The following is a 25,882-nucleotide window of genomic DNA, read 5'->3' as shown; positions in this document are numbered from 1 at the left end:
TGTTCTGTGTTTGGATAGGACTGATTTGGACCTTTTGCAATTTGGATTTGATTAGGACTATTGTTGAAATTGAACTTGGATTTTGAAGTTGATTTGGACTTGTATTGAATTGGAATTGCATTTGGACTTGATCAAAAATTTGAACTTGAACTTGAACTTTGTGAAGTCTTGAGAAAAGCTTTGTTGAATCTTTATTGTGGAATTAGTGAACTAGTGTTTTGCCTTGTCATTTGATAAGAAGGAATAGAACCTTGATTGAACCTTAAAGACTGAATATCCCTATATTCTCTCTTTCTTAGTGCCTCTTAGTGCAAACTAAAGCCTTAGAATACCGACCTCCACCCTATACTCTAAGAACAATCTTTTGGTGTGGTTGGTTTGTGCACTTCGTGCTTGAGGTGTGTTTTCCAGTCCCATTAGTAGGGCGTTCCAAGCATTATTACCGGTAATGCAAGAAAAACACACCAAGCAAACAGATCAACAAATCTATTGCTCTTAGTATTCTCTAAAAGTGGGGGTTCTAAAGTTCGGTTTGTCGAAGGTAACACCTTCTTTGATCTCTTGAGATGGAGACAAAACTAACTCTGATATTGAAGTCTGGTCTGAGATAGTAGAATTCTCTACTACTAATCTGTTTCTGCTTATATATATATGAATCTAACAACCTGAAGCCTACTTTGGCTTATGAAACTCAAACAATCTGTTGTGGCCCAAGTGTCTAGAGTTCCCAAGTGAACTATTCCAAATTCCAAATTCCAAATCTGACAAAAGCCCCCACGTGAACTTAACCAAATACCAATTCTGACAAAAGCCCCCAAGTGGACTTAACCAAATTCCAAATCCAAATCTGTGTTCTGATAAAACCAATACACACTGACGGAGTCAGGGCAAAATCACTACTGATTCAAGAGTTCCTGCTTAATCGTACAATTTGGGCAGTACTAACTAAAGAATCCTAGCCTTTACAGGGCTCCTTATATACTGCTCGAGAACTAGAAAATATGAAAAGTAAATAATAAATGGATTTTCTACAGAATCTCTGATTTCAGATGAGAAAAGAATTGGAATAGATGTCAAATTTCCTTCTTCAGCCATTTCTCCTTCGATTTTGAGTATAATGTTCTTCTTCCCTCTCTCTTCTCGGTCTTCTCGGTTTCTTCCATGTGCAGTCCTTGTAGGTCCAAGCCCCTCTTTCTTCCGGTCTGAAGTCGGACGCATGGTCTGCATATTCGATCGCTCCTTTCCATTCCACATCTTTCCGCTGCTATGATCGAATGAATCTCATATCTCTTGTTCTCCTAATCTGCTCAATGTCCGAAAACACTTTCCCTTCGACTATTTCTAATCTCCTCTCATCTGACTTCTCTTATCCTATCTCTGAGTAATCTAATCTTATTCAGAAATCTTCATGTCCAGGATCTCTTACTTCGCTCTGATATCTATCAATGTCTTAACCATCTGTCTGTAATCTGTTTTCCTCGATGTCTAATAGAAGTAAAACAAAATAGTATAATATCCCTTGATTACCCAAAACATGTTACTGAGGGCAGAGAGGCCAATGAACATAGAAGGCTTGGAAATAGCTGTCTTCTTGAAGTCCTACAGGTTTTGGATTACTCTTCTCGAAGATCTCTCTCTATTCAATTTCCTTCAAACAGAGGTCTAGGGTTTTGACTAGCAGATTGGGCTATCTCTAGTCCTCTTATTCCACTAAATATTATCTGTTCTTCTTTCTTAAAAGCAAAAATTGAAGTCTTTTATAGTATTGCGCAAAACAGGCGCAACACTGGGACTCCTATTGGCATTGAGACTCGGTAAAGATACCCAAGTTGACGTATATGAAGCTTCTAATCATGCTGGTGGTTGCCTTTACACTTGTGGATTCCCAGGTGGTGGGGAGTGGGATTACTTCATGAATGACTTACTTGTTTGTCTGTATCTCTGTGGTGATGCAATATATCTGACTCCGACTTATGTGGTAAAGGACATTGGTGCTATGCAATTGCCCGACAAGGCTGCAGTGATGAAACCAACATATGATCTTTTCAGACAGCTTGGTATTCCACTTCTCAACTATCAGATAGGCTGTGACAAGACATGGTTATGCTACAACAACATTTGGGTTCAACATGGTGATGCATCTTGACAAGAATTTGGCGCACATGTGAGCAAGGGAGGGATGTTCTGGACAGGTGCATGGACAAAGGCGTAGATGGACTGATGGAGAATGTGTATGGGAGATTCCTCGCCAAGCCTAGGGCAGATTTCAAAGTTGGCTATAAGGAGTTGATGAAGTACGATGAATACTCGACTCGAAGTTTCATGGCACTTGTAGAACTGGAGTCACGGAAGGGACCCAACTCCCAGGCGATGAGTATCCTGCAAAGGAGCGCTATCCTACTTCTGTCGTCAATTGGCTTGAGACTATGACCTCTGTAGGATCATTTGATATGTTGTTGAGGTATGTGTATTTTGATTTGTTATCTAACAGTTGTAGGCATCTTATCATGCTCATCACTTCTCTATCTTAGCAAGACTATTTTGCACTACTATTGCTTTGCAGAAGGACTGCCAGGCACAAAATGGTGTTGTCTCAAGTGGGTATTGACCTTATGTGATGAATTGAAGCTAATTGTTATCGGTTTAGACATGGTTCTGAGAGGATAACCGATAAACTGTACGAGATCTTGACGACCATCCAGCCTTTCAAGAAAAATGTCAGGTTCCAGTTTGGTAGGAGGGTTAACCATGTGAATTATCATCAGTGTTCCAGCAATTTATATCGCCCAGACCAGCCTCCTCATCACCCAGATCATCTGAAAGATGCTTCTTTTCATCCTTGTCAAGATCCTGGTGTGATGTCTGTTACTTCCAATGGTGCTAGTGACATCAATCACCCCATGTATTCACAGGTTGTCTTGACTGTATCTCCTCAGTGTATGAGATACATGGATCTTTCGAAGCGCAGCTCCCTGTGTATGCTTACTCCTGGCCCTTCAATCAAGGTTGGCATAAAATTCGAACAAAATTGGTGGGCTGACCAGAATATCACTGGGGGACAGAGCGTGACTGACTGACCCATACATACAGTTGTTTATCCATCATATGCATATGGAGGTGGTCAATCCGTGGTGCTCATTGCAAGCTATATGTCAGGAGGGTGAACCATCTATGCATATGCTGGGCCTCGAACCCTGACACTGAGGTTAGCATACACCTACAACAACCCAACACCCACATAGGGCATACTCCAAGGGGTACCAACCCCGGTACTCCGACCTACTACAAGACTATACTCCAAACTAGTGCTGGCGAACCATACTACAGGCCTATCGGCAATAGAGGATGACAAGAGCTGGTGGTCAAGGAGAATGAATAGTTGTCAGGAGTCGATCCTTGGGTGAGACGAGCTGACAATTGAAGGGGAAAAAGGAATGTGTCAGGAGGGTGAACCACCTATGCATATGCTGGGCCTCGAGCCCTGACACTGAGGATAGCATACGCCTAAAACAACCCAACACCCACGTAGGGCATACTCCGAGGGGTACCAAACCCCAGTACTCTGACCTACTACGAGATCATACTCCAGACTAATGCTGGCGGACCATCCTACGGGCCTATCGGCAATAGAGGATGACAAGAGCTGGCGACCAAGGAGAATGAATAATGATCATGTCCGGTATCGTGAATATCCGTGAATCGTGTGGTGAGCCGTACGACGAACCGTACTCCTATAACGAGAGTAGACCTTCGGTGATGAGAGCGTCCTATAATGAGAACCGTACCCTCACAGGTCGGTACTCCAATGACAACGAGAGCATATGATAGACGGTACCCAACGTACACCAGTGTAGTGTACCACATACCTGTAACCTAATCCATGCATACCCCATCCTGTACTCTAACACCGGGGAAGGGACTCTAGGACGAGTCCGGACTACGATTAGACGGCGAGTCCCCTAATAAAGGCGACCTGGGCGACGTCGAGTGACAAAGTGAATGGGGCAGAGGCAAAAGGTAAGGATAGGAAAGGATATAAAGGAAGACAAAGGATAAAGGACGAGGGACAAAGAAGATCAAATTCTAGGGAAATATCTACCACTAAGTACTCCTTATATACCTATCTAGTAGAAAGGGTTGTACTCCTATACCGATGACCCCTTCTCTAAGATTAGGAGTACTCTCCTATGTTTCGACCTCTTTCACATGATATCTCCCCTTGATCATATGCCGAGTCCAACCGCAGTTGACCGTATAGGAGGAAAAGTCAGCGGCAGGTACTACTCCTGGTTGAGTTCAACTGTATGTATGTTGAACTTGAGGAGGTTCAACTGTGGAGTTTATTCAACACACAAGTTGAATACCAAATCATAAATGGTATTTTATACCAAGATGAACTAGAGTCTAAGAGAAGTGGAAGATGGTATGACGTGAGTGTGCCTTCTCCCCACTTACTATAAAAGGTTATGTGTGACTAATTTCCCTACCAGTAGGGATTACACAGCCACATCCAAAAATGGTAAGCACACTACAGGACCACACCACAGGACCACATGCAGGTGTAACAAAATCAAAATCACTAACATCAGCCTTCATTGGCCCTATACCTTATTAACAATAATACTACTCACTATTATAGTACACTGTATTTTGCATTTATTATCTTCTTGTACTTGTACTTCTAGTTGAATTACTTAGTGTAAAATCTAACATTTCATAAGTACTTGAGAGTATTACAGTTCAGTTGAACTGCACAGTTGAACTCAATTTAGTTTAATATTAACATGTAGTTCAATATGAATTAAACCACAGTTTGAATATATGCGCTTCAAAGTGATCTATTCTCAACTAACCTCATTCTACTTTTCGATGGTCTACAGCGATTGCGAGTCGGACAGAGTGCTCAACGGTGAGGAGCCGAAGGGATCGAAGGGAGGATGATTGCAAAGATCGAAATGATCAAGCGCGAGGATGGGAGGAGTTGTGATAGCACGTGAAGTACTATGGAGGAGTACTCGGAGTACGGCGAGTTCGTGACAATAGTGATGATGTCCAGTATCATGAATACTTGTGAACCATTAATAACACTTGGAACACATTACTAATGGGACTGGAAAACACACCTCAAGCACGAAGTGCACAAACCAACCACACCAAAAGATTGTTCTTAGAGTATAGGGTGGAGGTCGGTATTCTAAGGCTTTAGTTTGCACTAAGAGGCACTAAGAAAGAGAGAATATAGGGATATTCAGTCTTTAAGGTTCAATCAAGGTTCTATTCCTTCTTATCAAATGACAAGGCAAAACACTAGTTCACTAATTCCACAATAAAGATTCAACAAAGCTTTTCTCAAGACTTCACAAAGTTCAAGTTCAAGTTCAAATTTTTGATCAAGTCCAAATGCAATTCCAATTCAATACAAGTCCAAATCAACTTCAAAATCCAAGTTCAATTTCAACAATAGTCCTAATCAAATCCAAATTGCAAAAGGTCCAAATCAGTCCTATCCAAACACAGAACACCAAACTTCGATGAAGTGAGGGGCAAAGATAAAATCCTTGAGCTAGTCCTAGTAGGTGAACTGTGTCTCCACTTGTAGGCTGCTGGGGGGAAATTTCCTGCTACCCTCTCTCATATATATTTTTCTAAATAAAGATAATAAAAGATCAAGAAATATAGTAAACTTGAGAATAATAATAAAATCCCTTTCAGTTGAACAGAAACTTGCCCAATCAGGTAGAATACAAGAGATTGTGCCAGAATCCTTGAAGTAAAATAATAAGCCAAGAATTCCCTGTCTGTGTCCATGTTACGATGACAGAGCCTAGACTTCCCGAGGTCTCTGAGTTGCCCACATATCCTTGGAAACATGTCTCCTATATCACCTTTGTCCTGTTGTCCTCTAAATAAGGAAAAGATCCAGTTGCCGTCCATGACATATCTCCTGTGTTCCTGTCTCCAGTAACAACTGTCATGTCAACTTTGCGAGGTCTAGACTTCCTTTGTTTCGGAACATTTGTAATCCTGTCCTTTTACTATGACTTCATGGGGAGCCGGATATCTCTATCCTAAATCTGCATGTAGGTCCTTTGTCTGATATATCCTTCATTAATTCCTTTAAGTCCAAGTTGTCCAACAATACTTCGTGAAGTCAAAGCATTCTGCAAGTAAGACACGGCCTTCTATTCAAAATACGAAGGTTTTTAAGAGGCTGCTTGAAGTTTCTACCATTTTCAAAGCCTCACCAAGTCTCTCATCTTTCCAATTCCGTAATTTTTGTACTGCTAAAGTCTCATGTAGAGGCTTGTGCTTTGACTAGTAGTTCGAGCTCACCCTAGTCCTACATTCCCTTATTTTATAACTCAAACATTAATAAAAATGATTAAAAATATGCATATTAAGGCTAAATCCGATTTTCAGTGCGATACCGTGTAATGTTATAGGAAGAGTGAACCTCCAATGACAAGAGTGTACTGCGACAAGGACCATACTCCTATGAGTTGATACTCCAACAACGACAAGAGCATATGACAGATGGTACCCAATGTACACCAATATAGTGTACCACACACCTAATCCATGTGTACCCCATCCTGTACTCCAACATAAAGGAAGGAACTCTAGGATGAGTCTGGACTCATGACTGAACAGTGAGTACCCTAATAAAGGTGACCTAGACGATGGTAGAGTGACAGAGCAAATAGGGCAGAGGCACCAGACAGAGGAAAGATGAGGTGACAAAAAGACAAAGGAGATCAAACTATAAGGGAACTACCTACTACTAAGTACTCCTTATATACCTACCTATCTATGAAAAGGGACATGCTCCTATACTTGCTACCCCTTTCTTCTAAGATCAGAAGTACTCTCCTTTAAGTTGATGCTTTCACATGGTATTCCCTCAATTGCATGCCAAATCTGATCATAGTTGACTCGAAAGGTGAAAAGTCAGACAAAGGGTGGTGATGAAAGAAGATCAAATTCTAAGGGAACTATCTACTACTAAGTGCTCCTTATATACCTATCTAATAGAAAGGGTTGCGCTCCTATACTGATGACCCCTCCTCCTAAGATTAGGAGTACTCTCCTATGAATCAACCTTTTCACATGATATCCCCTCGATCGTAGCTAACTCCATGGGTGGAAAAGTCGAAGGTAGGGTACTACCCCTGGTTCAGTTCATGTCACTATAATTGGAGTAAGCATTCAATTAATCTGGGTTTAACTGTGGCATGACTAATTAAAATGGAACTTCATATAGCTCAAGATGCGAGCAACATGGGGGTGAAATGAACTGTTCAACCTTAGAACCACTGCACCCAACTAGTGGGGTTTTAAAGCTTACGTGGCAAGCTAAACAATACGGACAACACTATAAAGGGGGACCACTGAGTCGACAAGGTTTACTCAAAGGTAAATAATTACTGAGGGATGCTGAGGGGCTTAAAAGCACTTGAAGCACACTGGAAAAATTCTGAGGGCACTGGAAATATGGGAGGGAACACTTGGGAACACTTGGGAACACTCAGGAACACTGGACAGGAGCAATGGCTCAACTGAAGAGAGAGAGGAGGAAAAGCATAAAGCACAAGAGACAGAAACACAATCAGAGGGTTTAAAATTACAAGGCTGGGGAAAAAGCTAGATACATGGGAGGTTTATATACTACTGAGCTATCTATAAGGGGATAGAGCTTAACCAATAGGAAATAACATGTGAATAGCTACCAGAGTTCTGATTAGAACAGTGGAAACCTGCAGGAGCTATCAGATTTCTGATTAGAACAGTGGAAACTTTTTGTAAAGATGACCAGATACCAGGAATGCCTGGGATGTGTTGAAACAGCAATGAGCAACAGGAGACAGTCGTCTCTAACTCACCGAATAAGATGTTGAGACCTTGAAGAGTCTTAGTAGAGAGCTAAGTAGAACAGAGAAGTAGAACTATGTTCGTTATTGTTCAGAGTGAGCTACATACAGTATTTATACTGTAAAAGACTACAAACCCTGTACCCTACGATAGATAAGAGTAGTAAGCAACATATGTAAAACATATGGTGAGCATATGGTGAAAAGCATGTAAGTAGTGTGCATATTTCATATAATGTATCTACAACCACTAGCACTAAAGACGTTGTGCTGGTAGGAGCATGTATCTAATTAATATTGTTAAAGGGTTGGTGAAACATATGTAGTACACATGTATAGTAATACAATTGTGGCTAAGGGCTAAACTATGACGACTGCGTCTATACATTTCAACACTCCCCCTCGCTAAAGTCGTTTAGACCTTGGCGGAATTATTGAACATAAGACCGAGATTGGATCTGAATTTATTGAAAGTTGGATAAGGTAAATTCTTTGTGAGAAGATCTGCAATATTGGTATCGGTCAGTGTATAAAATATCTTAACCGAACCATCTTCTAACTTATCTCTGATATAATGATAACATATATCAATGTGTTTAGATCTCTTTTCTGTAATAGCATTTTGGGCCAGAAAGATTGATCCTTGATTATCGCCAATCAAAGGAGTAGAAGATATAGGAAATCCAATTTCTTTAAATAAAGATTGAATCCAAATAATTTGACGGCAGCTGTCTGAAAGCGCCATGTACTCGGCCTCAGTGGAAGATAGCGCTACCGTCTTTTGTTTGTGGGAAACCCAACAGATCGGTCCAGCGGCTAATTTAATCGAATATCCGGTATGTGATTTGCGATCATTGGAATCACTAGCCCAATCAGAGTCAGCATAAGCCAAAATTCCTTGATCAGATCTACCATCGAATACTAAACGATAGTTCGAGGTATTTAGCAAGTAGCAACAGATATACAGCGCTTTTGCAAGATGATCTTTGGAAGGATTAGCTGCAAATTGCGACAATCTAATCGTAGTGTAAGCTATATCAGGGCATGTTCCTAACATTAAGTAAAGTATTGATCCTATCACTGATTGGAATCTTGATCGGAGTTCGGAATCAACGGGACCGTTATGTGTGACAGGTTTATAGCCGGACGGCAAAGGTGTTTGAGCAAGCTTGGCATTGTCCATACCAAAGCACTTAACTATCTTATTAAGATATGAGCTCTGATCCAGCGTCAATAAGCGCTTAGATCTATCTCTCTTAATTTTCATGCCAAGAAATTCTTTGGCTTCACCTAAGTCGCGACATTCCCATTTATCCATAAATTCGCGTTTCTTTTTAAGGACAAGATTGCAATCAGAACCCATGAACAAAGCGTCATCTACATAGATGATGGCAATAACGGTTTTGCCTTTTTCTGTGAAGACATATACACCGGCATCAGGTAAACAGCGCTTAAAGCCAAGTTTTTCCATGGATGAGTTGCACTCTTTCCACCAGGCTAAGCTAGCTTGTTTAAGACCGTATAATGCACAATGTAACCTCCAAACCTTCGTTTTATCCTTAACGAAGCCTTCAGGTTGTTCCATATAAATTTCTTCATCAAGCGCGCCATATAAAAAGGCCGTCTTTACGTCGAGTGCCTCAATTTCCCAATTCTCGAGTGCAGCTAGTGCAAGAAGAATGCGCACTGTTTCAAATCTGACAACAGGCGAGAACAATTCGTTATAATCTATCCCTTCTTTTTGGAAGAACCCTTTGGCCACGAGACGAGCACGTTTTCGGCCATCAGACTTAATATTAAATACCCAACGACATGTGATAGGCTTTTTGCCTTTAGGCAAGTCCTTAATATCAATGATTTCAAAGAGATTTCGCTTTTTAAGCATAGCGATCTCTTCCTCACATTTCTCAAACCATTGTTGGAATTCTTCCTTAGGAAGTTTGAGAATATCACGATAGTTCCATTCGCGAAAAGTTTCAGCGTTAAGAACCGTTTCGGATTTGTGAAGTAAGAAATTCATTAAATCTACTCCCCCTTGCTTCGCAAGTCTAGAAAGAAGTTCTTCTTCCATTTGAACATCGCCTTCATCATCAACTGGGGCTGGTTCTGCCATATCCTCGTCTTGAGGTGGCAAAGTTTCTGGAGAGGGAGCTCGCTCACGCGTAAACTCTCGTCAAACATGTGGTTTGTAACCAGTTTGACGTTTCCAGGAACCAGTTTCAGGAATATATCAGGTAGGTGCTTTCCTGGCTCTCCCACCAGGATTGATCCGGTGCCATTCTTCTATATCTTCCAGTCGATAACTAAAAGGATTAGGTACCGGAGGTGGAGCTGGAGGAGCCTGTGGAGGCGGGGGTAAAGGATCATTGTTGTCGTCATCCTCTGGATCAGGATCATCTACCAATGGAGGTGGAAGGTCTCTATTGGGAGATCTCTGAGGTGTCGAGGGTGGAGTGAAAAAAGGTACATCGTTATTCTTATCACTCTCTTCGTTAGGGTTAGGAATAGACAGAGAAGGTATCGAGGAGGGTTTTTTCTCTTCAATATCCTTTTTAAGTCTAGGAAATTGTTTTTCATTAAAGACACCATGGGTACCAATAAAAATTGTATTGTCAGATCGCATAAAGCGATAACCCTTTGTTCCTGATTCATAACCGATGAATGTCATCAACTCAGATTTTGGTGCAAGCTTATTCCTTCGTTTATCTTTTGGAATATGTACGTAGGCAGCGCAACCAAAAGTTCTAAAGTAAGACACATCAGGTTTTTTATTTAGGAACATTTCAATGGGTGTTTTCCAATTACCGCGTCGTAAAGGCGTACGGTTATAGATATGGACAGCTGTGTGAAACGAAAATTCCCACCAGGATTCAGGACAGCCGGCTTGTAGTCGCATGGCTTCTGATTTATCCATTAAAGTACGGTGAATTCGTTCAGCACGTCCATTCTGTTGATGCACATTAGGTGCAGAAGTTTCCAAAGCAATACCATTTCCACACAAAAGATTGTTAAATTCATTATTGATGAATTCTCCCCCTCGATCAACACGCAAGGTTTTTATCTTACAGCCGGTTTGTAATTCAACAAAGGCTTTAAAGTCCTTGAATGTTTGAAAAGTATCGGGCTTCCTGGCAAGAAAGAACGAAATTGCAAAAGAGGATTTATCATCTAGAAGAGTAAAGACCCATTTTTTCTTATGATAAGATAGGGTCGGTAACTCAAATAAATCAGCGTGAATTAATTCCAGCGGCGCTATTGTGCGCTTATCAGAACTATGGTAAGGTTTTGCAGGTAATTTACCAAGAGCGCAACCTGAGCATGGAATGTCTCGATTACTAGGAATACTTATTTTAGGAAAACCATTGACAGAATCAGGAATATGTCGTAAGACAGTATCTGACGGGTGACCCATACGATTATGCCAAACGTCGTAACTAATAGATGTAGTCGATGTTAGTAAATTCTTCTCAGGCTCAACAATAGTTGATTTAAGCCAATGAAGAGTGTCATTCCTGTGCATTGGATGTAGTGACAAGAGTAATGAATTATTTTCCTTAGACTGGATTGAAGTTCCATCTTCGGAGGCTTGTGAATAATAGCCTGCTCGGTGAATGGTTCCAATTGAGAATAGTCGGTCTGAGCAGTGTGGTTGATAATACACAGGATTAAGGGTCATATGTTGAGTAATTCCTTCATCATTTGTATGCTGGATTATTACAGATCCAAAACCTTCAAGAAATACGCGCGATCTTGTATCGGCTGTCATTACTGGAATAGGGACATCAAGCTTTTTGTAATCAGCGAAGTCACTTATATTTGGAGTAATGTGCACAGAAGCACCAGAGTCTCCAATCCAGAAGCCGTTATTAAGAGTATTATGCGCGGCGCATTTATTTGTCTTAACCTTAGACGTTTCACGCAGTTTGTTGTTACAAAATGCAGCATTTAATTTAACAGATCGTGATTTAGATACAGGACTAATTATATTTAGACTACGTTTTAGACTAGCTAAAGTTCGTGTCTTAAGTCCGTGAGTGATCTGGCGCAAATTGTTAGTTAAGGTTGTAGACTTTTTAGGTTTAGAAGGTTGATCATACCAGTAAATTAATTCTTCATCCGTGCCTGCGTTGTATACTTCGAGTTTGTCGGCGGCGTCGTAAAAACCTTCATTGTCAATGACAATAGGGGAGATGGAAGACCCTTGAACAAATTCTGGTTGAGGAGTTTGGAACCTGTGAAGTTCAACGAACCGAGGTGTCTCCATTTTAGTGGCGACTTCAATCTTCGTTTCTTTGGAATCCTCCTTTTTCTTTTGGCCTCCACGTTTGCCACGTTTATGCTTTGGTTTCTTATCACCCCCTTCCGACGAACCACCAGACTGATTTTGCTGCTCTTTTGGAGCGCTATCAGAGGATTTATCCTTCTTTTTCTGGTTGTTCCAGGAAGGATTATTATTATGGCGTTTGACGCCAGAAATCCGAGAAGCGAAAGAGGCAGCCGTGCCATTCCGACGTTTATACTCGTCTTGTATTACCGCAACAACATTTTCTGATGTTAAGTTATCTAAGTGATAATTGGCCAAAATTGACGAGGCCAAGTGATCCCAGGATCTGGGAAGCGCTGCTAGGATTATCATGCATCTGGTCGCTTCATTTAGTGCTAGTCCCATACCGGCAAGTCGCGCAAACATTGATTGCAGCAAGGTAAGGGAAGACGTGGGATCAACTTTATCAGACAACTCAAAATGGATTGCCTGTCTAAAATCTGTAAAGATAGAGGTGGGGCCGGGAGATCCGAAATGCTTTTTTAGGATTTCGAGCATCTGTACGGCTGTACTGCAATCCTTGATCAAATGTTGTATGTGTTGAGGGCAACGGAGTTGAATCGTTCCCATGGCTTTATCCTCCAATTCGTTCCAAGCGATGATCTCTTTTTTGATTTCTTCGGTTGTCGTTTCCATAATAGATCCAGGAGAATTATCCGTTGCTGGAATATTCCTGTATGTCCGGAGTGGTTTTTCATCCGGACGTGTGACAACTTTGATGAGACCAGCGAAACGGAGGTAAGCAACGAGAGCCGTAGAGAAGGCTTCCCAATTGCTGCTGGTGAGTTCGGGAATCATGGAGATGGATGAGGAAGACATTGTTTGATGTAAGCGAGATAAGAGTTTGATATCTGAAATTGAGGAGCATCAGCAAAGAGCTCGAACTCGGTTACAGAACTCAAATCGCTATCGAAACTAGTCATGACCCACTGTGAAGTGGTTTGGATCGCGGTGTGTGTTTCCTTCAAGTCATCTGGCCAATAGCCATCCAGACTAACATGTACAGTAAAGTATAGTAAAGAATTTATAAAAATTCAAGGAACTGTATGCGGGGTGAAAGCCGTTTGTAAAACCAGCTGCATCGTCCTGTTTGTACTTGATTAGACCACCGCCGATGCTCAGCCGAAGCGAGCGAAGGCTCTTGGAATAATCTTCCTAATAAGGAAAAGCGCTCAGTTCACTACTGGGTGTTTAAGGGACTTAAGCATACAGTGGAATGCTACACTATAGGGATCCCCAAAGGTGGCGACTTGTATAAAGCGGGACTCAACTGTGGGGTTACCAAGTTGTATCCACTGCATAAAGAAACCCGCATGATGCTGCTGAAGCAACCGAACAGAGTTTCCCAAGTGTGCCTGCCAAGACTGGCATTGCCTTCAGAGACCGTAATTATGTACGTAAGTCAGTGGTTGTTAGGCAGCCGTATATATTTTGGGCGCCTCAAACGGTGATGAGAAAGAAACATTTTACCTTTTGATCCGTACCAATCAACACACACATCTGCTATGAGGACAACTATCTCGGCGGTCAGGACGAGCGTCTTTGTTACACGATCCTCAATGTGTCCAGGACACAATGAGTAACGACCAGTGTCGATGGCGACTCAGGGCCCATAACCTGTTGAAACAGCAATGAGCAACAGGAGACAGTCGTCTCTAACTCACCGAATAAGATGTTGAGACCTTGAAGAGTCTTAGTAGAGAGCTAAGTAGAACAGAGAAGTAGAACTATGTTCGTTATTGTTCAGAGTGAGCTACATACAGTATTTATACTGTAAAAGACTACAAACCCTGTACCCTACGATAGATAAGAGTAGTAAGCAACATATGTAAAACATATGGTGAGCATATGGTGAAAAGCATGTAAGTAGTGTGCATATTTCATATAATGTATCTACAACCACTAGCACTAAAGACGTTGTGCTGGTAGGAGCATGTATCTAATTAATATTGTTAAAGGGTTGGTGAAACATATGTAGTACACATGTATAGTAATACAATTGTGGCTAAGGGCTAAACTACGACGACTGCGTCTATACATTTCAACAGGATGCCTCAAAAAAAAAAAATTTCCAGGCATTTCTTGAGACTGGACATGCCTCGGAAAGTGAACTATTCGTGACAGGGGGCTTGGATGTGCAACCCCAGATCTGTTGATGAGAGCAATTTGAAGGATAGATCACTCAGTTCACTACACAATATTCACAATATAGGACACTATCACTGTTCATTCTCCTTGACCACCAGCTCTTGTCATTCTCTATTACTGATAGGCTTGTAGGATAGTTTGCCAGCATTAGCCTGGAGTATGGTCTTGTAGTAGGTTGGAGTACCAGGGTTTGGACCCCTTGGAGTATGCCCTATGTAGGTGTTGGGTTGTTATAAGTGTATACTATCATCAGCGTCAGGGCTCAAGGCCCGGCATATGTATGGATGATCACCCTCCTGACACATCTCAAGTTGAGACAGATGTCACAACATTAAGATCTTTGAGGAAAATGCATGCATTTAATGGCTACTGTTAGGGCTCCATCACTCTCCTCTCTCTCATACTCTTCCTTGTCACTCTCCGACACTTCCCAATCAGTTCTGATCTCTTCTGCTCTATTGTACATAAAGCACTGAGATATCAGCAAATGGATAAATATACTACTGAGCAACTTGGGTTTCATTCACAGCTTGTTAAAAATGATTAAAATGAATAATCAGTGAACAGGGATGAATATAGTATTATATGAGCACTACAAAGTAATTGAGGCATTAACTCAGTTCTGTTTTTGATATAGATTCCATCAAGGAGTGTGTACATATGTTACTGATTTTCAGAATCCTCAGATCATATCCTTATCTAAGGATCAAAATTTATACCACTGGCTTTCCCTGGTACTCTGACCTACTACAAGACTGTACTCCAGGCTAATGCTGGTGAACCATCCTTGTAACAATCATCACTAACTATCAATCATTATCTGTTGAATGAAACCAACTACTCACATCTTGCTCATTAATCAACCCTAGCTTGAATTTTAAACTTGTACAACCTACTTAGCTTGAACATTTATCTTGTTGAGCAGCTACTGAGTCATAACATGTGTGAAGTACTGGCACTTGCATTTACATTTTATTCTGACAAATCATCTTTGCTTTAAGCCTCAAACTGCATCACAACTATTTTTCCTACAAAAATGTCACGAACTCGCCATACTTTAAGTACTCCACCTAGTGTTCTGTACATCATCATGACCCCTTCCGCCCATACACTTGATTATCTCGATCCCTGCAATCACCCCTCTGTCGATTCTTGAGCTTCTTACCGTCGACCATTCTGTCCAATGCATGATCACCGTAGACCATCGCAGATAGGGAGACCCCTACCTCCTCGACCCCTTTACTCCTTAAGTAGTGTAGTATATAAGTACTCCAAGTGTACTGTAGAACCTCACTCTTGTCTGGTCAACCCTACCTAGGAGTCCTTCCCTTCTTTTCATTTGTCAGCTCACCTCACCCGAGGATCAACTCCTGACAAAAAATCTCTGTCTATATGAATGTATCTGACCGCAATGACAGTTAATTTGCCATCAATTTGTCATAGGAACAACCCATGGTGCCTACTAGTTAAGAGTTGTGCATTTGCCTATTTCTAGAGGCTCTTGAAATAGGCAAATATGCAACTCTGAACTTAAGATTCCAAGCTTTCCCAATCCCTGATGCAAAAGCAACTTCAGCTGGAAGTGTGAGGAAGTGTGAGATGCTACAGGAATCATGGTCATTATAGAGGGAGATATCTACTCAGGCAAAGTTTGATGAGCAGTTGTTATGTGGGTGGATTGATATTACTTTACTTTTTTCTTTTGCACTGTGGCCTTATTACTTACAAACCTGCCTAAATAATCAGAGCCAATATCAAAAGTTTTTTTCCACAAAGAGAATATTAATGACCACCAGAATTTATCAATTCTAAAGTACTTATCCAAAGTGAGAATTGTACTACCAGATTTTCTTACTGAACATTTGATTTAAGAGTCTTAAAACTCTGTAGGCAGGCATTGCATTTACAATGAGATATGTACAAAAGGTGGCTTCACTGATGCAGGTTTGATGTCATCCCATCTCTGCTTGCTACTAGTTCTCCAGCCTTAGCTCTATTACAAGTATCTTCATCATAATTATTCAAAACATTTAGATTTGGAAAATCAATAAATTACGCTGAATCTTTGTAAAAGTTCACTTGATTACAAAACTTGAGTCCAAAATGCAATCCCTGACTCTGGGAACAGTCATTCAGTGACCAGCACATCTAGAGCTTGATCTGGTTGGGTATCAATGGGGGAAGGGATAAAATGACCATGCTATACATCTATGTCTAGACCTTCTCAACTGTTGGAATAGCTGATCTCTCCTCCACTCCTTGGGAGTCATTGACAGTAATGCCAGGCTGAGTTTGTAGCTGGAAGTCATTAGTTGCTTGTCTTGAGCCAGTCTGGGCATTAACAACATGGAATGTTGATATTGTCTGCTGAACACTTTCCACAGATTTTCTATATGCTACCCGAGCAGTAATCATTGTAGGAGCAAGACCCTAAGAGGATACATGTAAGTTATTTATATAAAGTGGAAACAATTGTGTACTTACAGACATTAAGATGACAACAACTGCAAAATCAAGCTCAAGATAACCTGTTGCTTGGGGATCCAATACAAGCCTAATCAATACTGTAGTCAACAAGGAACCTGCATATAGCAATCCAGACTCAACACTGACTTTTTTAGTCAGTATGGAAGCTATAGAAGAGAAGTGGATGTGTGCATACACAATAGCTACAATATCATTATATCTTGTGTGTGTTGACCCTCCCATAAGTTGCCTTGCTTGGCGAGTAATCCACCAAATGCGGCCTCCTTTTATTGATAAAATAGCACTATTAGTGTAGCTGCAATATAATGTTGGCAATGGACTTACCAGTCAAAGATGTCAATGTAATTTGAAAAACAACTATTCCTATTGCTACTCCATTGTCAATGGAGCCTGCTTTAAATACCAGGTAATGATTTCCAGGTTTTGATGAGCTACCATATCCAATTATGATAACAATGATACACCCAAGATCAATGCCTGTTTCAATAATTATCAACACATCAGAGGATAAAGCTCTCAACACTGAAGCACACCATTCAGAATACATGCAGCCACTACAAGTGGAAACAGAACAAGTTTGTTTGAATTGAAAATGAGATAGCAGCGATAAATCTATGAAGAAGGTTAGCTACTACTACATTGTGCTTATTCAGGAGCTTTGAATAACCAACAAGCATTGTATCAGCTATTGAACTGGGATTGTTGATATCAACAGGTTAACTCCACAATAAACAGTAATAATCTAAATGTGCATACTTCATAAGAGTTGAAATTATGTCTGTAGTTCCACTGAGTTGAATGAATATGAGTGGGGGAAAGTAATCAGAATGGTATTACTCACCTCCAAGCAGCCTTCTGATTATCCCCATAGAGATCCTTGATCAATAAAGTGTAATCCTTTGTGGTTGCAGCATGAAATTCTATGAGGGCTTGTCGACATAATCCCCAAGTGTTGACAGAAGTGTAGATAGTTGCTAGTACAAAGAGAGCTATATTGCCCACTTTATATAGCCTGTGGACAGAATTAGGCTGCCAAAAGAGCATATAACTTGATACTCCAAATATAAAACAGTAGATTCCTGCAATTGGAGTGGATATTAGCATGTTATTAGAGCAATACTGTCAGAAATTATATGCACCATATATGAAGAAATGCATCTATAGAGCAGTAATTTCAGCATTTACTGACATTAGATATATAGATAATACAAACAGAGAGAGTGGAGATGGTGGTAGTGAGAATATTCTCAGCGCTGAGATAAGGTGCTAGAGCCTGTTCAAGTTCACTTGTGGAAGACATTTGATGTTTGCTTGGGATAAGTTGAGGTTAGAAAAGATCCAAATGATGGCCCAGTAAGTACATAGTTTGAGCTCTTATAAAGAGTTACAAGAGCCAAATTGTTCAACAATATTTCCTATCTGATATTGATATTTTTGAAACCAAATTATAAATCTTTATCTGCTTTCAATTGAATAAAGTTGGGGATGCTATAAAGCACCGGAATATTGGTAAAAAACAAACATACTTCTGAGCAGCTTGGGTTTCATTCAGATCTTGTTAAAAATGATTAAAATAAACAATCAGTGAATTGAGATGAAAACAGTATTGTAAGAGCATTGCAAACTAATTGAGGCATCAGCTCAGTTCTGTTTCTGATACAGATTCAATCAAGAAGTGTGTATATATATTACTGATTTTCAGAATCCTCAGATCATACAATGTATCAGAATAACTTCTTATGATGTGGGTCTGAGCTCTGGATCTGTTTACCTAAGAACCAAGATTTGTTTCCTTGCAGGTGTATTTTAAAGTAGTTGAGACATTTATACCACTGGCTTTCTACCTCAAAATTATTGAAAACTAGCTTTTTAATGTAATTCTTCAAGCACTATAACTGGTTCTATTAGAAATCAGGTAATTGTCATAACTACAATGGATATCAAGATCTTAAAGGCAGTGGGAATAGGAAAATGAGTTGAAGTTATAGAGGGGAAAAACTTGTTCTCTGATTTATCTCATCACTGAAACATTATATTCCACTCAGCCCATTCATGTCCATCATATTTTTCATAATAGATGCAGTGATGCAATTTAGTCACTTTACAATCCTCCATGAAATAATCCATGTGCTACTTCTGTAGCCCTGGTATTTGATTTATTCTTGAGTGATATGCTTCACCCATTATCAGCTACACACTAAGTGGATAAAAATAGAACCTGGTTTAGAAATAGCTATAGAAAGTCATCCACTATGTTAATACTTTAGACTGAAGGGCTGAACTCCTGGCCAATAACCTGAATAAAATAAGCATCTCAACAGAGATCTGTTGAAGGTCTCCCCCAAATATATAATCAAAAAAAATGATCAAACCAACCAGTGTTCCTGACTGAGATAGTTCTGGAACAATACACTAGTAGGTAGATGATATAGCACTTAACAACTATTACTTGGAGCATCAACAAAATGATAGAAGATATTCATCCCTAATGGCAGAATTATGCAGCGGAGTCTCAGAAGATTAAAGCAGGTCATGGATATTGACGTAAAAGGAAGGGTTGATAAGAGAGTGAAGGATAGCACAAGGAAAGCAGTGGCAGTATATGGATAAATATTAAAAAAGTAAATAAACATGATATACAGAAGCACAATTTATTATACATATACAATTTGTTTTACAAGGATAGTTTTCACCCTTCCATTTAGAGCGCAGAAGATGTTCAAAGAAAGGAGTCTGGCATGGTATGTCTATTGACTGAGTCCTGGGAGCTCTGGCCCTTCTACCAACAGAGAAAGAAAAAAAGAAAAACTGCAGATTGCAGTGAAACGCACAATGTTGGTAGCTAAAGATGGATCAAGTGACAGCCAGGACCTAAGCATCTCCAGAAACTGATTTTGACATCTAATACCTTCCCTGAAACTGCACATCAGCACCATCTGCTGTACGAGTTGAAAATAAAATCTGAGTTGGTGACAAGAAATAAATAGAAGCACCACTAACAGACCCTTGAAATGCCCTCTCTTCACTCTGACTCACTTGCGTGTTTTGAATGACTTTGGATACCCTAGAACCAGTAAGGTCGGCGTCCAAGCTATGACTTGTGGAACCAAAGAAACTTGCAACACCAACTTGCGGTAGGTTATCACTGTAAGCTCCATCAGTTCCCTCAGCATCTGCAAATTTGCCAGACTGATGACTTCATCCTCAATCCCTGCGTTCTCCTCCTCCTCCTCCTCCTCCTCCTGATCCATCCCATCCAGCATCTTCATAAGGTCCATCTCCCCCTGAACAACCACACCCTCCAACCATCTATGCATAACCATCTCTCCTGCTGACATGCGTTTCTCGGGGTGTACTATCAGCATGGGTAGAAGAAAGGCAGCAATACGCTCAGCTGCACTTTTCCGGAACCGGTACTTCTCGTGAAGAACGGACACTAGGGGCCATGGACATAAGGTAGAAATATGACAAAGTTTGCCTATGAAAAAATATTAATGGTTTCTACTTCAGATAAAAGTGGATAGTCAATGTGATGTAAGTACGTACCTCGACGATTGAAATACTCCCAACTGTACTTACCGGTTAGAACCATGCTTGGGGGTATTGGGCCCATAAGTTCTATTATCTGAGCAAGATGATTGTTGTCTTTCGAATAACTCTGTCCAGAAACAGGGTCAAACAAATAGTCTCCACCAGTAATGAGTTCAAACACCTAAAAACCATGAATAAAAACTTTATTGTTGCACATACTAGGGAAAAAGAAAAATCAAAAAGGCGAACCAGGCAAGCAACACTCCAAACATCCGCACTTGGTCCCCATTTTGCACCCAGGATGACTTCTGGACATCGATACTGCCTTGTCTGAATGTCATCCGTGAAGCGATGACTTATCCAGGTGGCTTAGTGAACAAAATTCATTAGCTTTTCATGCAGACAAAGTACAAATAGCCGATTCACCATTTCCCAAATCTGCAATCTTCACCGTGATAGTCTCGGTTTCTCCTCCAAATTCCGTCAAGTTCCCAGGATACTCATTCTCTTTCCCTTGTTTATGACTGATTTTCGGCGGGCTACATTCACATTTGGAAGTAGAGGAGGTCGACGGTTCCGGATCATCAGTCTCTATTCTGCTCATCGCAAATGCGAGTTTATCCACGCCTAGACTGGTAGGCCGGGATACCGAAAGAGGCATCTGATTCCCACCACGGCCGGAGCTCGAAGGTACTCCAACCATCCTAGTTCGCGTACTATCTGAGGGTAGTGAAAGTTCGTGTAAAATGACGCTCTCGACGTCGGGGATGGAGACGAGAACATTCTCGGGCTTCAGATCTGTGTTAAAAATGGGAAGGAATAAGCCGGGAAGGGTGTCACAGGAAAGGCGATCGAATACCAGTGTGAATTACGCCACAATAGCAGTGCATATAATCTAACCCCAATAGTACTTGTTTCGCAATCTCCTTGACCATTGGTAATGGAACTCCTCAGGTTTGGTGCCGTTTGATCAGCCCTAACAAGCTTTTGCCGAGAACTTCGAAAACCATACAGATGTGCGTGCCATTGGGACCTTTATGTAGGAAATGATCAAGAAGACCAATAACGTGAGATCGGCCTGGATGAGCAAGAGGCGGTAGTTCAACGTTTAGGGCCTAAGACTGGGTCTTCGGCATGGGGTATCGAGGGATTATTCAACCGTTCCAACAGTTTGATTTCATCCACTGCTGTTCATCAGGAAACACCGAAAACTACATGTATCCTCGGGCCGGCTGTCTGTAGCCTCCGTGGGATATGTTTGTGTAAGTAGTATTTGCACGTCACTAATGACTAACTATCTATCCCCATATGATCTGTATTTGTCTTGCGCGGAGTCTATAAGGCTCCGTGTTGCATCACTGTCGGCGCTATAGTCACCTGTAGAGTCAGGGCCACAACTCTGTATCCTCTGTACACTCTGTATAGCATATATATATCTGTTGCTTCAAAACAGTCTGAAGATATGGTTAACACAGCAATTCCCCAATCTGCAAGCGACAACTAAGTCTCTACACTATGGCTCCAAATATAACCTGCCACGTGATGCGTGCACAAGTGTAATGCAAGCATAAGCGTTAGCACCAGGTCCAATTTCGAACATACAATAATTGTCAGGAAAAATTCTTTGTTATAGTAGATCAACTAAAACTATACTTTAGTGGTCTAAATTAGTGCCTTAGTTGTTACATCTAATTTAAATTAAATAGTTTAGTAGACAATACTACCATATCTAATACTTTATATGAATGTGGTACGTCAGAATAACAACTCAACGTCTATGGGATGGGTTACTACTATATAAGGTAAATTTTTCTGTTGTTATAGTCCTTATTACGTCGATATACATTGGTTGTACGGGTTTAATATGGAGGTGCTACGGAGCACTACATACAAGGATCTTGTACACTACAGGTCAGTACAGAGCCCTACATTGTCTTTGGTGGGTCTCTACGGAGCCTACAGATATCATATTTATAGGGGGGGGGTGGCTACTGCGCTACTCTTGCTACGGATGATACAGAGATATACATTGTGTCTTCGTTTTTCCCTGATGACTTTCCATATATCGAGAAGCAGACTTGACGATCTTCAGTGCGACATGACGATTTAGTCTATCCACAATCTGTTTGGTCAATAAACTCGAAGATTTTTGAGAAGAAATGGGGGACAAACTATGTATCCTTGGCCAGCCAGACCATTGAAAAATGACCCCAACCAAGTTTCCTAACCACGACGTACTTCCCATCTCTAAACACATTGCCGATCTCTACAGGATGGTAGCCTCCCTTGACATAGTCTTCCAAGTCCTCCTCCAAGTCTGATTCCTCGTCACTCCTCGCTGATGTAGACAATGAGCATGAGCTTTAGGCATCTTCGTCTTCCATTAATGGCATTTTCTCTAGACTTTTCTGCAAGATGTCAGTTGCTTCTCAACATTGAATAGATCTGAATGTACTTTGAGGGCCGGGTATCTCTAGCGAACTTGTCCTTCAGGGCAGACCCCCAGGGAGGGATATCATGGTAGGTCAATGAAATCCGGAGAGGGAAGGAAAACATTTTTTTTGGATGACATCAGTTGGTCCGTACAGCCCAGGGTGAATTTAATTTGTCGTTGGCCCAGTGCCGGACCATGGACAGCTTTTTTTGCGGTCTTGTGGCGTGACTACGTGACTACATGATCTCTCGCTCGAACACCCACCATTACTGAACCAATTGCAACAGGTTCTCCCATCAACTATGGCGACCCACCGGTCAAATAGGCTATTCTCGGTTATTCTTCCTGATGCACGGGACCATCCTTCTGCACCACGAGCCTTTAACAAACCTGTGCTTGATGTAGGAATAAATGAAGGCTACGGCGTTCCTGGCCTTTGCCTGTACCGACTCATTCTGAATTTTTAGTATGGCTAAAGTACACCGTGTAATCTGTTCTCTTGTCACCGTGTTATTGTGACTGAGTGCTTGCTAAACCCGGATAGCACGACAGGTGGCATAGATTATCATATTGTTTTTCTTTCCAGCTCTCCCCACTTCTTCCCCTCCACAACGATGGCGCTGTGGACTATTGCTCCGGAACCTCCCACTAAACTAGGCTATCTCAGAACCCTTTTGAGTCGTGCTGGCATTAACGTCTCTCCCTTATGCTTGGGTGCGATGAGCATCGGAGATCAATGGAGCGATTGCATGGGACCTATGGACCAAGAGTCGAGCTCCAAACTATTAGTCTCAGTCCCACTGAAAGTATTGTTCCGGAACTGGCAGCATTAACACACTCGCTCTAATGCCTATGCCTATTGAAGTTCTAATTCTGGAGGTTCCTTGCTAGTTTTGTGCTATAAAGAAGACATCGATACAGATATTAGCTAGGGTTCCGGGCTTACACACGAACGCTCACTGCGCTCGGATGTGTTCCTGCCCTTCACCCAGCTAGGCGGGGCTTCGCCCCTGCACCCCATCGCCTTTTTCTTCTTGAGAAATATGCACCGCACGTGGCCCGGTAGCTCGCTTCAAATCTCAGTAGCGATAGAAAGTAAAATTTCATTACTGTCGCCATGTAATCTAAATCTTTTTTGTTCCCCATCTTCAAATACCACTGTTTTGACTAGGACGATTACAACCCCACGTTGTCGTACAGTTTCTAGAAGGTGAGCGGGAATGTAATGTCGAAATTTCAGAATCTTATGGCAGCATGTACATTTTTGCTTTTGCTGACATTTCTTACAGTGATCGGGAAGAGGTGTGTTGGGTTCGTTGGGGTATGAGCGCTCTGATTTCAGCACCTTACAGAGCGAGCACCTCTGACTTGTCTTAGCATGATGGCAAGTCTTGCATTGGTCATGACTGTGTATTGCTGAACGCGTGAAACAGTTGAACTACATTGCGGAATGGACATCTTTTCCGGGCTGGTAGGTGAACTGTGAGGGATTCTTCAGTATTGCTATCTCAAGGAACACTGGGGACACGGGCATGATGGTTTATGAGATTGTAAGACGGTAGAGAGGCTATATCCTCTACAACTGAACACCCTGTATGTATTACCTTCCCTATCCGTTGTCCAACATATCTTACTGGCGGTGAAAAAAAAACACGTCGTAAAAGCAGTGAAAAAGTATTGATTTCTGTCATTGAACTTGATACATGGGTGATAATAAGTCTTCTCTTTTGATTTTTGAGGTTTTGGAACAGGTAGAATGGAGGATTTCGGCGACGAGCAAACGAGTCACGCAACGTTGAAACGGAAACAACAAACAATTACAAACAAAAGTGGACCAGCCCCGGGTCTATACGAGCAGCAGCACACCACAATGAAAAACCAGATGCAGCACATAGCACATCTGGTGCAAGATGCAGCACACTGAGCTTAAATGCAGCATACTGACTCGGAAATTGATTTCCGAGTGTGCTGCACCTCATGTGAATGTGCTGTAAATCGAACTCAGTGTGCTGTGTCCTGTCGTAATTTACTAATACATTCAAAAAATAAAAATAAAAAATAAAAAATTGTACCATGCCCAATATGACACGTTGTGATGCCATCACATGTGACTGTTGATTTTGTTCAACAAACCATTTGCAGACCCCATTCATTCTGGTCTTTTCCCCCCTGCTCTACTTCTCAAACACCTTACAGAATCAGTAGTTAATTAATAAATTATGTGTACATATCTATTATAGAGAATAGAACATATATTTGAAGTGGAAAAGGGAGGGACTGAAGGGTGATGATGGATGTCGGAGGAAAAAAGAAAATGCTGTGCTGCCAGGGTCTGCGGGAGCCGATATTCCGTGCATGCTTTGGGGTGAAACAACCATGTGACTATTTCCCACACTCCTGCTGAGAACTGTGTGGGAAATAGTCACATGGTTGTTTCACCCCAAAGCATGCACGGAATATCGGCTCCCGCAGACCCTGGCAGCACAGCATTTTCTTTTTTCCTCCGACATCCATCATCACCCTTCAGTCCCTCCCTTTTCCACTTCAAATATATGTTCTATTCTCTATAATAGATATGTACACATAATTTATTAATTAACTACTGATTCTGTAAGGTGTTTGAGAAGTAGAGCAGGGGGGAAAAGACCAGAATGAATGGGGTCTGCAAATGGTTTGTTGAACAAAATCAACAGTCACATGTGATGGCATCACAACGTGTCATATTGGGCATGGTACAATTTTTTATTTTTTATTTTTATTTTTTGAATGTATTAGTAAATTACGACAGGACACAGCACACTGAGTTCGATTTACAGCACATTCACATGAGGTGCAGCACACTCGGAAATCAATTTCCGAGTCAGTGTGCTGCATTTAAGCTCAGTGTGCTGCATCTTGCACCAGATGTGCTATGTGCTGCATCTGGTTTTTCATTGTGGTGTGCTGCTGCTCGTTGAGCCCCACCGGCCCCCCCACCCGACGATAATAATTGCTCGCTTCGCTCGCAATCAGCACCAAGGAAGCATCGAGGAACGGTAGCACTCACCCTGATTCACTAGCTAGTCTCCCCCGTCTGTTCGATTCAGTCGT

General features: G+C 41.3%; 3 protein-coding genes across 3 annotated transcripts; 1 reads left to right on the top strand and 2 right to left on the bottom strand.

Annotated features, from left to right (window-relative positions):
* Positions 1-2,196: 2,196 nt before the first annotated feature.
* Positions 2,197-3,077, top strand: E1B28_003670 (uncharacterized protein; the record flags this gene model as incomplete). Its single annotated transcript, XM_043148096.1, has 4 exons — positions 2,197-2,294; positions 2,336-2,461; positions 2,532-2,597; positions 2,648-3,077. The coding sequence occupies 4 exons, from the start codon at positions 2,197-2,199 to the stop codon at positions 3,075-3,077; spliced, it is 720 nt and encodes a 239-aa protein (XP_043012688.1).
* A 13,477-nt stretch (positions 3,078-16,554) lies between these two features.
* E1B28_003669 (uncharacterized protein) lies at positions 16,555-17,871 on the bottom strand (the record flags this gene model as incomplete). Its single annotated transcript, XM_043148095.1, has 8 exons — positions 16,555-16,770; positions 16,825-16,948; positions 17,003-17,090; positions 17,152-17,304; positions 17,361-17,439; positions 17,499-17,520; positions 17,584-17,616; positions 17,669-17,871. 8 exons carry the CDS (start codon positions 17,869-17,871, stop codon positions 16,555-16,557), a joined length of 918 nt encoding a protein of 305 aa, XP_043012687.1.
* A 1,988-nt stretch (positions 17,872-19,859) lies between these two features.
* On the bottom strand, positions 19,860-21,293 carry E1B28_003668 (uncharacterized protein; the record flags this gene model as incomplete). The annotated part of the gene is made up of 5 exons (XM_043148094.1): positions 19,860-20,305; positions 20,374-20,539; positions 20,608-20,726; positions 20,785-21,156; positions 21,218-21,293. The coding sequence occupies 5 exons, from the start codon at positions 21,291-21,293 to the stop codon at positions 19,860-19,862; spliced, it is 1,179 nt and encodes a 392-aa protein (XP_043012686.1).
* Positions 21,294-25,882: the final 4,589 nt, after the last annotated feature.

Source organism: Marasmius oreades, chromosome 2 (assembly GCF_018924745.1).
Source record: "Marasmius oreades isolate 03SP1 chromosome 2, whole genome shotgun sequence".
Classification (NCBI taxonomy): Eukaryota; Fungi; Basidiomycota; class Agaricomycetes; order Agaricales; family Marasmiaceae; genus Marasmius; species Marasmius oreades.
The sequence above is the reverse complement of the archived record's forward strand: the minus strand, read 5'-3'. Positions and strand labels throughout refer to the sequence as shown.